This window comes from Malurus melanocephalus, unplaced genomic scaffold (genome assembly GCF_030028575.1).
Source record: "Malurus melanocephalus ecotype Western Australia unplaced genomic scaffold, MMel_1.1 scaffold_118, whole genome shotgun sequence".
Classification (NCBI taxonomy): Eukaryota; Metazoa; Chordata; class Aves; order Passeriformes; family Maluridae; genus Malurus; species Malurus melanocephalus.
The window spans coordinates 1,257,338-1,271,121 of record NW_026623350.1 but is presented as its reverse complement, the minus strand read 5'-3'; the positions used below and the strand labels follow the sequence as shown (position 1 = coordinate 1,271,121).

At 37.4% G+C, this 13,784-nt stretch overlaps 1 protein-coding gene across 1 annotated transcript in view; it reads left to right on the top strand.

Annotated features, from left to right (window-relative positions):
- Positions 1-13,784, top strand: part of CERK (ceramide kinase) — a 41,169-nt gene that overhangs the window by 23,470 nt on the left and 3,915 nt on the right. The window contains exons 7-11 of the mRNA XM_057370082.1: positions 2,557-2,631; positions 4,165-4,317; positions 5,129-5,234; positions 6,626-6,696; positions 11,354-11,570. Coding sequence (XP_057226065.1) covers positions 2,557-2,631; positions 4,165-4,317; positions 5,129-5,234; positions 6,626-6,696; positions 11,354-11,570 — 622 coding nt within the window. The remainder of the gene's footprint in view (positions 1-2,556; positions 2,632-4,164; positions 4,318-5,128; positions 5,235-6,625; positions 6,697-11,353; positions 11,571-13,784) is intronic.

Below are 13,784 nucleotides of genomic sequence, written 5' to 3'. Positions count from 1 at the left end.
GAATTTGGGCCCACTTAGCAAGCAGTCCAACTACTTTCTTCACATTTTCACGTAGTTACGTAGTTCTCTTCAACCCATAAAAACCTTTTTTACATTTCTTTACTCGGGCTGTTGCCCATAAAAATCCCCACAGAGAATCTGGCAGAATATGTATATAATTTTTTTGTTGGTTTAGCCAGAGTGCACAATAGCCACCACTTAACAGTAGTCAAGAGTYGTGTCTATAGAAAGCTTCTTGCCCGAACTGAGTGCTCCGGCAATCTTAATCTATTCATCTTGCGATATTATTCAAGCTATATTTACAATCTAATCCTGCTTTTCATTTAGATCTGTRCTGACGAAATAACCCAGATTTTGGTGGGTTTGTTTGTGCATCTGTTCAGAGTGCTGTTTCATCAGTTGCAGATTCCACATCTAGTAAAGACCAACCTAATGGTCTAGGAGTCTTGTTTGTAAAGAAGTATTGAAAAGGATTCAAATCCTTAGTCATCATGGACATTTTTGTGACCTTGAAACAAGTGTTGTTAGATTCATGCTTGGTGTGGTGCTATGGCAAGTTACATTCTCTTGGCATGTGTGTGAGGAATGCCATAGTTACATCCCTGTAAATAGGTCACTGGTTTTGTTGCTCCATATTGCCAACTCCAAGAGAAAAAAAACAACCCTGCTTTACCGCTGGGGATCATACCAGTCTCCCATTTTAGAATCTWAGAATTAATTTCAGACTTCTGTTTTAATTTTAGTCCTTCCTTGCTAGTTAATGAATAGAAATGAAAATAAGTTCTATGTAATTGCCAGACTGATGAATCAGCTTTTAATTGACTACAGAAGATCATAGGGTGATGAGTCTTTTGTTTTGAAATGTAACTTGCGTGAATTCCCCTCTTGTCCTCCCACCTGTAGTGTGAAACTATTTGGAAGCTCTGTTTACATCAAGACGAGTGTGATTGAGGCAATTCTAGGAGCAGAATGCACACAAATCTGGAAGAAGTGAGAAACATTGGATAAAGTGTTAGATTTGTACATTCAGCAATAAAAGTTTAGGTCAAATCTCTCAGTGAGTGTTTGTTTTTCTTTTCAAAAGTAGTCACAATTTTCTGTTCATGAGCATAGGAGACAACATGAAACTGAAAAACTTGGCAGTAAAGTGTAGCTTCAGCTTCAGAACTCCACTTAATATTATCTGCTATAAAATTTTAAATGTGACATGAAATCATTATCTGTGGTACCTCATCTGTTATGATACTGAGGGAAATTGGAGTCCTCTGTCCTGCAATGGCATATGCCTGTAATGGTATACTTGCACCATCTTGAACCTCAGCCTTGTAGCAAGAGCTCCATTTAGTCACACTGTTTCTTATGTTCTACAGTTCTGTTATAYTCTCTTTAATCAGCTCCTGGAGCTGCTGCTTGTTCACTGTGGCAGATTTCTGCATGGTGTTTACTTGGTAGAAACTTCTGTGCCATTCACAGTTAGGGGAACTGGTGTCAATTTTCTGAGAAGTGAATTGGAGAGGAAAGTATTTTCCTTGCTCCTATTCTCAATTGCTTATGCCCTGGCTATTTTCAAAAAGAAAAGAACCAAAAGTGGATTTTAAATACTGGTTTCTCATTCCTTCATGTTTACTTTCTATTACAATTTGATAAAACTTCAGAAATCAAGTACACTGGGTTTGAGCTGCTCTTTAGCCTAAGATATTGATAGGAAATCTGAGAACTAATATGTGGASAGAGCTTATCTTTTCAGATATCTGGCCTTGACTTTGAAGGAATTCAGTTTCATAGCAGGGATGGGAGAAACTGTAAAATAAATTGGAGTTAGGTTCTTCAACAAATACACTTCTTTATGTCTGGACCTGAGTTCCAAGTCCYTGCTGTAGAGTAGAAATCAGATCACTACATTAGGTTCTTGTTTTTTATAGGGAACAGGGAGAATTGTCTGTTTCTAAAAATCATATAGGTGAAACCTAAAGCTTCCCCCCTTTCTTCTTGTAGGTATTTTGCATCAAGACTGTAAAAGTACATCTCTATCCATTTTGTTAGCCTATCTAGAAACTAATTCCAGAAAACAAGTATTTACTAATTTTTAAATAATAGAACTAAGCAGAAGTTTCTGGTGTAAGAGAGATCATCCTGGAATTTAGATCAGTACCATAAAAACAGCAGACCASTCAATTTATCTTCTTTTCATGAGATCTCAATGAGCAAGGAATCTTAAACAGAGGAGTATCCATGTATGCCTGCCTCATTTGATATAAAAGCTATAATGTAATCATGAAATTTTCTGTGTAAATTAACTTATTTCCCTTCACTGTGACATAGTTATTCCTTATATTTTGAAAATTTTTCTCCTTTGTATGGAGACCAATAACTTGTACTCATTGTGTGGAGAATATGTTACAGTTTAAATAATAATGTTTGTATCCCTGTATTTACTTCATTCCGTAAAATACAAAGGAGCAAACCAAAGGAACATAATGCTTTTATTTGGAGGGCTATGCCAATAATAGTTGTTTTGCAAAGATACAAATTGATGTCTAGTTTTTTATTTTTCAGGATCAACAGATTGCATATGCTATTCAACTGTTGGCATTTCTGATCCAGTAACTTCAGCTCTTCATATTATTGTAGGTGGGTGGTCGCAATTTGCTGTTTTGCTATTGAAGTGATGAAGTAGCCCAAAACACTGTTTTCATTTAGTTCTTTCTTTTTGTCTGTGAAATATAATTTGAATGTAATGGCTGAGTTGAAATACAAAGTTTCTGTCTGGGATTTAAGTGTCTAATTTGCAAAAWAGGAGCTTAAAAATTACTTGCTTTCTCTACAGTAATTCATTCTTTTCAAGTGATCATAGCGTTCTGAAACCTTGCTAAAGTTTTCATGCATTCTGACATTCTTTTGAGAATAGTCAAATGCAATAAGCAGCATCARTTGTTTGACTGTATTTCTCTATATATGCACATCTATCTTGGGGAAAGCTTTGAGAAGTGTGTGTACACTTGAATAGTAGCATTTTGTACTAGTTGTCCAGTTGTCCTGGGCAATTCAATGTTCCCTTGCCAAGCTGGACTTATGATACCTTTTGGTATCATTACTGACTACTTAACAGTTGCAGTTTTAGGATCTGGTATTGCAAATACTTGCACCTGTGCTTCTCTTACTAGTCTATGGTTGACTCTGTTCAGCATCTGTAAAGTTTAGGCCTTTGGACTAGGATTGGAGAGATGTGACTTTAGTGTATCATAGTATTTTATCTGTTTTATTTAGTCCCAGAATCACAGAATGAGTCACATTGGAAGGAACCACAGAGGGTCATCTGGTCCGACCTCACTGTAAAAAAAAAAAAAAAAAAAAACCAAAACCCAAACACCAAAATGCCAAACAAGCAAAACAAACAGCTCTCACCCCCACAATGCCCACTATCACTCCAAAGGTTGCACCATGAGGATATCAGAGAAGTGGTGTCCTCTTTGTTCTTAGGGATTTTCAGGACTTGGCTGGGTGAGCCCTGAGTAACCTGATCTGACCTCATAGCTGAACCTGCTTTGAGTGGGAGGTTTGATGAGAAACCTCCAAAGGCCCCTTCCACCTTGAATTATCCTCTGATAGTGTGACATAGAGGTTTAAGTAGTACCCAGGAGATGTACAGGAGGTGCTGCATCAATCTGCTCAGGAAAGGGGCTGTCAAGCATTGACACAGGGTGCCCAGGGAARTGTTTGAGTCACCACCCCTGGAGATATTTATAAGATATTTAGAAGATGTGTAGGTGGGTACTTGGACATGTTTTTGTGGTGGACTTGACAGACCTAGGTTCATATTTGGACTCGATGATCCTAAACGTGTTTTCCAGTCTAAATAGTTCCTTGAGTTTATCTCCTCTTACTGCTTCAGGGTAAAGAAGTGTAAATACTTCATTATACATTTTTAATGTACTGAGCCTTTTCTTCTCACTTAGTGTTTAATGCTTTTGAAGTATGAGATTAAATTAGTATTAAAAATTATTCTTCCTTTTCTGCATGTGTAAGAAGCATATGTGTTCATGACATATATATCAACGTAAGTGCAATATGTATTTTTTATTTTTAATGTTAAAGTTACTGTTGTGTTTGCCAGCTGCTAATAAAATAAGGYTTAATAAACCCTTGCACTTCTGATTTTCATAGGTGACTGTCAGCCTCTGGATGTCTCTTCTGTGCATCACAACAACACCTTTTTGAAATACTCCGTGTCATTGCTGGGTTATGGGTTTTATGGAGATATATTAAAAGATAGTGAGAAGAAGCGGTGGATGGGTCCGATGAGATATGACTACTCAGGTAACTTCTGTAATTATTACATTCTTTTGTCAGCGTGTAAACATATTGGAGGAGTTGATTTACTCTTTTCAAACCAGCCTTCTCAGAAGCTTCTAAACATTAGAAACAGACTGAATCTGATTTTAAACTCCTTGTGGTACCAAGTATATTGGATTGCATTATATAAAGGTTTGTAACTTTGGGGTTAATAYTGACAGTGGGCTCAATAAAGTCATGTTGAATATGTACCACCAATTGAAAACGGCCTAAAAAGTAATAACTCCTCTGTCCTAATCATTTTGACTTCATTTTAGTCACTTAAAGAGAGATAGGCACTTCTCTGTCTTGACATTCCRTTGATGGAATTAATTGTTCATTTTTCCCTTATTCTAGCACTGATTAGAGAGAGATGAGTGATTKAGTCATATTACCTAATATGTAGATAAATCCTATGCTAGTCAAAAGTATCTTTTGCCTCCTTTGATTTTTCTTGTGTCAGAGAAAGACGATGCATGAGGAGAATTTTAGTGTAGGCCAATTWAAGATTCAGCAATGATGTAGAACTAAATATTTTAGATGGTTTTTAAAGATGTCAAGTGAAATAATGGCACTTTTTACAAATGTTAAAAAATTTGAAGTGGTGCTGTGGTATTTTTTTGTTCTTTACAGTCTGAAGCACCATAAGGAAAAGAATTCTGAGCTTGAGGAGGGCTACAATTGTTTTGCAGTCCTTAGAGRAGGAAGGAGAGGAAAAATTAAGGAGTGTATGCAGAGATGTTTGCTGTCTGGATTTACAATGGCCTAATGCTGCATAATGCCTTTTTTTATGTAGGCTTCAAGACTTTTCTTTCTCATCATTATTATGAAGGAACAATTGCTTAYCAACCAGCAAAACACACACATGGATCTCCACGAGATAAAGAGAGCTGCAGAACAGGGTAGGCTAATGTTTATCTCTGGATATTTGGTATGAACTATTTGGAAAGATCTGTACATAAATAGAGGTTACAGAMGTGTTGGTTTTAATATCAAAACACTTACTCTAAAAGAGATAAGCTTGTAAAAAAAATTATTGGTTCATTAAAAAGAGCACCTCATTTTATCGCRTCATTAAACTAAAATCTAATAAAATTTTGTTAGCTGGCTCTCCCTCCTCCCTCCCTTTTAACTGAAGCAAAATATAATACCACAGGTCCAAGTTACAAGATGCTGAGGGTACTATGCTATGTTACTAMTAAGAAATCAGAACTCTGGATGTCTCATAGCTTCTACAAATGGAAATAATAATTCAGAAATTCTGAAGTGTTCACATTGTAACTCAATCTAGCATTTTTAGCAGTTGTTTTAGTGCCATGACAACAACTGGAATGACTTGTCCTGAGGACAGGTCCTCTCAGGAATCAGCCTATTTAGCCTGTTTTTTTCTATACTACTATGATGCTGTATAAATATGTGATATTCTTCACTTGTTTCTTTAGTCAGGGAGCCTACCTTCATCTGCCAGTGTTCCTTCCTTTCTCCTTGCTYTCACCTGCTTGAAGTTATGCACAAGTATTTATTATTATTCTTTACATATGAATTCAGCCATCAGAGATRAAGTATTTGTCATAGCACCAAAGAGCACAGCAGGATACAGAGGAGCCACAAACTGTGCTCAGAAACAATAAGAGTGCTGTGCTATTTCTATGACACGCTACAGATTGCAGTCTCTGGTATCAGCTGGAGCAACTATCCCAACCCATCAGGTGCCCTCATGCTGGGGAGGCTCCAGTGGCAGAAAGCTGTCATCCAGCTCTCAGGAATGGAGTAAASAATGCTTGGTGCCTCACAGTGGATYTTTACTTCTTGATAACTGCTGGAAGAACAATAGGGCTGGGCACAAGCAATTTAGGAGACTTGTGCACTGTAGTAATGGCATTGATCATGCAGGTGATTGACAGGCTGACTGGAACAACTGCTCTGCTGGTCTTGTTACAGAAAATAAAAGGTGGGGATGTGATGGTTGAGGGCAGTTTTGACACTGGTGACTGTGTAATTATAGAGTTTTAACTTCTGAGAGAAGTWAACAAGGCAAAAAGCAGAATTGCAACCCTGGACTTCAGTTTGGTTTATTTGGGGATCTTGGCAAGATTCCATGGGAGGCTGTCTTGTAGTACAAAATGGCATGAGAGTTAGTTGAGACCTCCTCAAAGTACAAGTATAATCCATTGATATGCAGAAACTTGAATAACCAGGGGGATGGGGGAAGGTCCTGTGATGACTGGGTAAAATAAAAAAGTTGAATAATAGTGGAGGATTTTCAGGAATTGAATGMTATTTTTGTTTTCAGATGTTGCATTTGCAAGGAAAGTGAGAAACAACTAGCAGAACAGCAGAAGGATTGTGGATTAAACCATGAAGGTAATTTGTCAAAGAAAAGTAAACTGTGGTAGTGTTACATAAATTGTTCTTTTTMAGAATATATCAGTTCAAGTGTGCATTTATAGTGGTTTTTTAAACATTGTGAGTTCTATACAATTCATTGTTTCTTTTAGTTGACAGTAAGCATATGTAAGTGTCATCACCCCCCTCTACTCAGCACTGGTGAAGGCACWCCTCGAATCCTGTGTTCAGTTTTAGGCCACTCRCTTKAAGAAGGACACTGAGGTGCTGGAGCATGTCCAGAGAAGGGCAACAGAGCTGGTGAAGGGTCTGGAGCACAGGTCCTGTAAGGAGCAGCTGAGGCAGCTGGGGGTGTTTATCCTGGAGAAAAGGAGGCTTGGGAGACCTTATCAGTCTCTACARCTGCCTGCAAGGAGGCTGTAGCCTCATGGGGTGCCCTCTCTTCTTCCACATTGCAAGCAATAGGACAGGAARAAATGACCWCAAGTTGTGCCAGGGAAGGTTTCGTTTGGATATTAGGAAAAATTTCTTCACAGCAAGAGTTGTCAAGCATTGGRAAAGGCTCCCATGGATGTGGTGGAATCACCATTCGTATCCTGGAAGTGTTCAGAAGACACATGGATGTGACACTTGGACAGACATGGTTTAGTGGTGCTAAATTGACATTTGGACTCTGATTTTAGAAGTCTTCTCCAAATAAAGTGACTCCATGATGCTATGACTCTTAAGTATGTGAAAAACATCCAAGATGTCTACTCCACTCAAACCTCAGAAAATTCTGATAAAATTATACTAATTACTTGTACATTTCAGTGTGTTTAGTTTCTTTTCTTTRGGCAAAATAATATTCTCTGAGCTAGGACTCTGGATTTTTGTGAAAAGGACTGAATGGATAAAATGTGAGGTGTCATAGAAGGAAGCAGTTCATTAAGATGACTTTTGGAATACATCAGGATTAAAAATTTGTTATGATTGGCACAAATAATGAGGCCCTACTATGAGGCAGTGAACTTGGAYGACTAGTAGCTGATTAGTGGACCTAAGTATTTCTGTACAACAGCCCAYCAATACTCACTATAAAGGCTAAATGAGATTTCTGTCCTCTTTCTCTGGTTACACTGTCCTTATTCTCTTTTTTACCCCCATTCTAACCCCTGTGCTCACTTGCATGAGATTTTTTTTTTAATGGGCATAATAACTCTCCTTTCCATTTGTTAAAACAACTGTTAATGAATTCTGTTCACTCATCCTCCTGGTTGTATCTCCTTATGGCTGGCTGCTGCCAAGGGAAGAACACTGATATTGCTACACTTGTGGCCTTGCTGGAGAAAGATACATAGATTCAATTGAGTTTTGCCTCTGGCTCCAGTTCATCCTCTTGGATCAACCCCTCTTGAGCAGCAGGCTGGCTTCCACTGGGTGCTTGTTTCTGCTTTTASTCTTTTTATTCCTTCTTGTAGACCCCAGGGCATACAACCATAATTTTCTTGACACAAACATTTGGTCCTTATGACCTAGACTATCTAAGAATTACAGTTATTTTGCACTGTGTCTGCCAGGTTCTAGGCATTTATTAGCAAAAAGATCTTCATACTGTGGAGATTCATTGGTAGCATAAAGATTCCTGTGCAACTTGAATTCCTGTTACATGTTTAGTGCTTTCATCCCAGCTGCTGCATTCAGATCTTTGATATGGTTAAGAGATGGCCAAATCAGAGTATTTATTGCATTATTTTAATCTTTGCCCAGATTCAACTAAACCAGTTTTTTATAGAGTATAAATAATGGATATAAATAATAATATAAATCTGACAATAGGTTTTTTGGTAAGAAAAAAAAAAAACTTTCTTTTTGAGAAATAATTGTAGTTAGAAATTGCAAACCTTTCTTCTTTTGTTCTTTGGGCAGTTCTATTTGGTTTTTTGTGTGTGTGTGTGTGTGTGTATTTTTGGGGGTTTTTTGGCTAGTTGGTTTGTTTTTTAAATCTGCCATTTTGTTACCTTTCATSCAGCAAAGGAGCTACTAGAAAGCTACAAGTTGGTTAAGCAATCAAGATAGTTTTAGCCAACACTGCACATTAAGCAGCTGATTGTGTAGGATATTATTTACTTTAATCCATTCTGCCTCTGGTAGCTGGCTTTCTTTGCAGTCCAGTCTCTTCTCTGTTCAGTAATGGTAAGGAAACAATACAATCAGCTCCTTTTGATTCACAATAGAAAGGATTTTAAATCTCCACTTCAGATCAGCTTTTCACTCAGCAGGGTGTCTTGACTGGCTCTTTCATTGTGCCTGCTGGGTCTGTGTATGATTCAAATGGGTTTAGAAGGATGCTTGATTGGTTGTTCCAGAACACATTTCTTCGTATTGTGCAGAAGTCTGTGCATGTGCTAAGTGGTGAGTGTTAGTCCTTTATGCTGACTTCGGTGACTTGCAGTGTGTGCACACCGTCGGCAGCTGAAATGAGAGCCACTTAGGCACTCCCTGCTTATGGCTGCCCTCTGGTAGGAAAGATATTTTGAGCAAATAATTTGTGCTATTACAGTGATGCACGCTGCAAAATGGTTATGAAAACAGAAATTTTGCTGAAATTTATACCAGATGGAAACCGTCTATTACAGTAACATAAATAAGCATTTTACCTTAAGTATTTTGAGACTTATTTACTACAGTAAGCATGCTTAAAATGTTAATACATATCTAGACACACTGATGACTAAATTACTAATGCTTCTCAGAGAAACAGCAAAAGGATTTGTCAGTAAAGGGCAGTGTTTTTATTYTGTTCTTTGTGTATCAGAAAATGCCTGTTGTTTCCTTTTCCAGTAGTTTATGTTCTATTCAGTTACCTTCATCTCAGAGCAGGGTCTTGTCATTTGCCTGCAGCCTGAACAGTCATTCTATCGTCTGACATTTAGGTCTGTCTCCTCTCTCTTAAGATGCACATTTTGAATCTGATTTAAATTACTTCTTTCAGTAATGTCCTGTTTGAAAGCAACATAAAAAGATCAGCAGTAAAGCAGGTAATACTAAAAAGCACTGTGGCAAATGAAGCAAAAATGTTGAATTTTAAAACTGTGGTTTTTTTCTTGCCATTCCTGATTTGTTTCTCAGGAGATAGAGGGGATAGTCTAGATGGAAAAACTATAATACTTTTTTTTTTCTCAAAGTCTTTTGTCACGTTATAATCTTACCTGTTTTTTCCTGGATTACCGTTTTTCTTGGTTCTGTTACTAGAGAGTGGATAGTAAGAAGTTTCAATGAATAAAAATTCCCAGAAGTCAGAGAAGTTCAAAGAGTGAAAAATAACTACAGAATACTTTGGAAACAATTTTTTTCATTTTTTTTTGATGTATAGAGCGTGGCACAAGTCGATTCAAAATGAATCCATCCTAGACTTCAGGTTCAAAATAACCTAGACAATTGTAATGCTGATTGTCTGAAGTAAATGTGAAGTTCCTAAAACTGAGACAGTAAGGAATATCAGAATTTCAGGACRTGAAATACATAGCATGAACATCCCCTGTAGTCCCATCAGAAAAGCACCTTGAAAATCACTGTAAGTTAACTGAAATATGGGGAACTGAATAATGTTAGATTTTCAATTTCAGTTAGCGTCCCTCAAAACCTCTACCTTGTTTACATAAACAAACTTCAGCATTTTTTGTTCACTCCTGAATTTTATCCCTAATGGCACTTCACTCCTGAGCTCCAGTCTTGGGACAGCATGTATGTCCAGAGTCTGTTCTGCARTTGTTACTTCTGTGACATTGCTCATTTGAAATGAGTCCCCTTATATTGATAGGAGAAAGAGTGTTATGGCTGCTTTTTGGCTTTTTCTTGCTGTGATGAGGAAGACAGTAAGATTTTGTGTTATCTAGAAGTACAAAAGCATTTTAATCTATTTTTATCCATATTCAGGAAAATACAGTTTAGGCAGCAGTGCATTGGCTACCAATGCTTCTTAGTTCTAGAAAATTCCTCTGGTTCCTGGTAGCATTGATGTTAACACACATTTAAGCTCAGTGTAGATGTAATCTTCAACAGAAAACAGATTTTTTGTTGTTTTCCAGAATTCTCTGAAGATTTACACCCAGGAATATTTAACTCAGTTAATAGTTCTAATTCTTCAGACACTTGGGCCTGATCATTGCTGCCTGCTGGTCCTTGCTGCATTTTGAGTCATCTCTTCCCTTTGTCTTTTTAAAATATTAATTTGTAGCATTGAGGCAGGAGTATTGCTGTAGAAACAAAACACTAAGCTACGATCTTTGCATTGTTTAAGATTAACAARTTGAAGGGCAAAAATAGAATTTAAAAAAGCTAATCCCTCTGAACTTTCACACAAGAGTTGTAACTTCCCTCTGTCTTTTCTCTTCGAATGTCTCTGCAGGTTTACCCAAATAGCACTGATCCTGAATTTGACATGCATATGCCAGAACAGGCAAGCAGTTTTGGACCATWGTCACAGTCTTTGAAGGGAGAAAGCAGCTTTCTCTGTTAGTGTGTGAAAAACAGATACTTAGAAATAGAATTTTTTAATGCAGTTTTTTTTACGTATTTATTGACAGTACATGAATATGCCCAGGGAAGACTTTTAAGTTGCCAGTGGTTGCTTTGTAGTGTTCTTGTGAGCAGATCAAATTATTACCTCCACTTCTTTATTGATGTGTTTCAGAAGGTGAAGAAGAATGGAAGTTTATAAAAGGGAAATTTCTAGCCATCAATGCTGTAAGTATGAGCTGTGCCTGTCCACGAAGTCCAAAAGGTCTTTCACCAGCAGCTCATTTGGCAGATGGTTCAGCAGACCTCATTCTAGTTCGGAAATGCTCCAGATTTGATTTTCTACGGTATCTTCTCAGACACACAAACCAAGATGATCAGGTGTGTATTCCTTCTGGCAGTGAATTATACATGTGATATTCTTATAGGACAGAAATAACGTCTATAAAGCATGCTTGTTTGTTTGTTTGTTTTAAATTTATACATATTGGGTGATGCAATCTGAGCATGTGCACCATTAAAAAAAATGCAGCTCAAAACATTTTACCAAGGTCAACTCTTTGGCCATCGCATTCTAACAAAATTCCAATTTTTCCAACTGGATACAGTTCTGTAACATTTTCCATGTATTTGCTGTTCGGACAATATTTAAAGTTACTTTATCACARCTGTGCCCTCACATAGTTGTTATGAAAAACTGCTCACAGCATGAAAAACTACTCACAGCATGAATAGCTGAGGTAGATGTGGTGAAGAATAATAAATCACTTTTGTGAACTGTATAAAAATGTGATTTAGAAGAAAGTTACCCGAACTGCAGTTTGATTGTAAACTGCAGGCTTTTAGCAGTATTTTACTACATATAAATGACCAGGATATGAGCTTTATGCATTCAGCTTAAAAATTATTTCTTGCGTGTRTTGCAGCTGTCAGGAGGGAAGATTCATCACTGCTTTGGATTGCAATATCTGTTGAAGCAGAGCTATGGCTGTGAATACACATATTTAATATTTGTCRCAGTCTGATATTATTAACATGTTCTGGAGATTATCTGAACAATGGACTAATATCATGTTTAGTGCATAAAAGCAATGACAAATCTCACATGTTTATGATGCTATTCTTTTTCCTCTGTAAAAGAATTAGTGTAGATTCTTTTTCCTCTATTTCCTCATTACAGTTTCTGGGACATTGTGAATGCGTCCATATTTGTCTTTCCTGCTGTTTTCAATCTCCTCCTCGTCCCTTCGCTCCTCACTCRCTGTTCCCTTGATATTTTCAATCATTTGAAGCCATCCCTGGCTACCTTTCAAATTGGCTGTAACATTTATCAAGGGAGACATAAGARCACTGTTGCTGTCTGCATAGACACGGATGGCCATGCAGCCATGGATACCACCAGCATTTGCATCTGAGCAGTTTGGACCAGGACACTGCTYAGTGAGCCCCATTGGGTCCAGGAGCCACTGCTGCCAAGCACAGAGTTTGATGACTTCACAGTTAATTTATGGTTAAAAGCTGAGGGGACTTAAGACCTAGCAGATCCATCCATTCCTGCTTTTTCTGATTGTCACTATGGCCATTTCCTTTCCAATGCTTCCCATTTCTCTCTGGGATATGCTGGTTTTGCAGTGGAGATTGARTGCAGCTTGTGCATATGTCCTTAGGTCAGGTTAGTGACTACCATAGCAATGGGAAACCCTTTTTGAAAACTTAAGGAAAATTGAAGGGGAAAAAAAGAGGAAGAAAAGGGTGGCTGTACATCAATACAGACTGTTTTATGGGTAAACTGTTTCTTCACATTTGCTGCCTTGCCATCCCCTTCCCATAGACATGCACAGACATACTCCATGCTAAATGACCTGCCTGTATTCACTACAGCTTACTGAATATTTAGCTCCATATCTGTTAAGTTGCTTTCAGGGCAGATGGGGGCACCCTCTAATTTATTGTTTTTTCAATTAATGAARACTGTTTTAAAGCATTTGTACAATATTGTAGTGTGAACCTGCARCCTCTATTTTAATAGCAGTCTTCTAATTGACCTGCTTTTTCCAGCTGAATTAACTAGTTTAAAATATTTTAATTTTGTTGAAATGTAGTAATATTATCCTCTATATTTATTTTCATGTATCCCCAGTTCTGTGATTTGATCACACTGCCATGGCATTCTCACCTTCGGGTGTTTTTCCAAGTGCTAATAAAGCAGAAGACTTTCAGAAAAGCCTATATGTCTTAAGGACTGTACTTGAGCAGGTCCTGAGGATGRTGCAAAGATATAATCCAAATATTTTTGACTTTGATACCATGTTATAATAATTTTTATAGGTTATTTTAAATAATTTTTATAATCCATTTACTGATAGTCTCAGAACTTGTTATCTGGTTATTATACAGTGGCAGTATTGCATCTGCTTGAAGAGGACCATTGAGAAGTAAGATTTCATTTTGCCTTTGTTTTTAGTTTGAGGAGTTTTTCAGAAATCACTCTATTCTTCAGGTAAGCTCCTCTAGAAAATTGGAGTGGACAGACTTTTCTTGAGTACCAAATGCTGCATGCTGTGTTGCTTTACACATCAAGTGTATTTAATTGTACTTGTCTGATT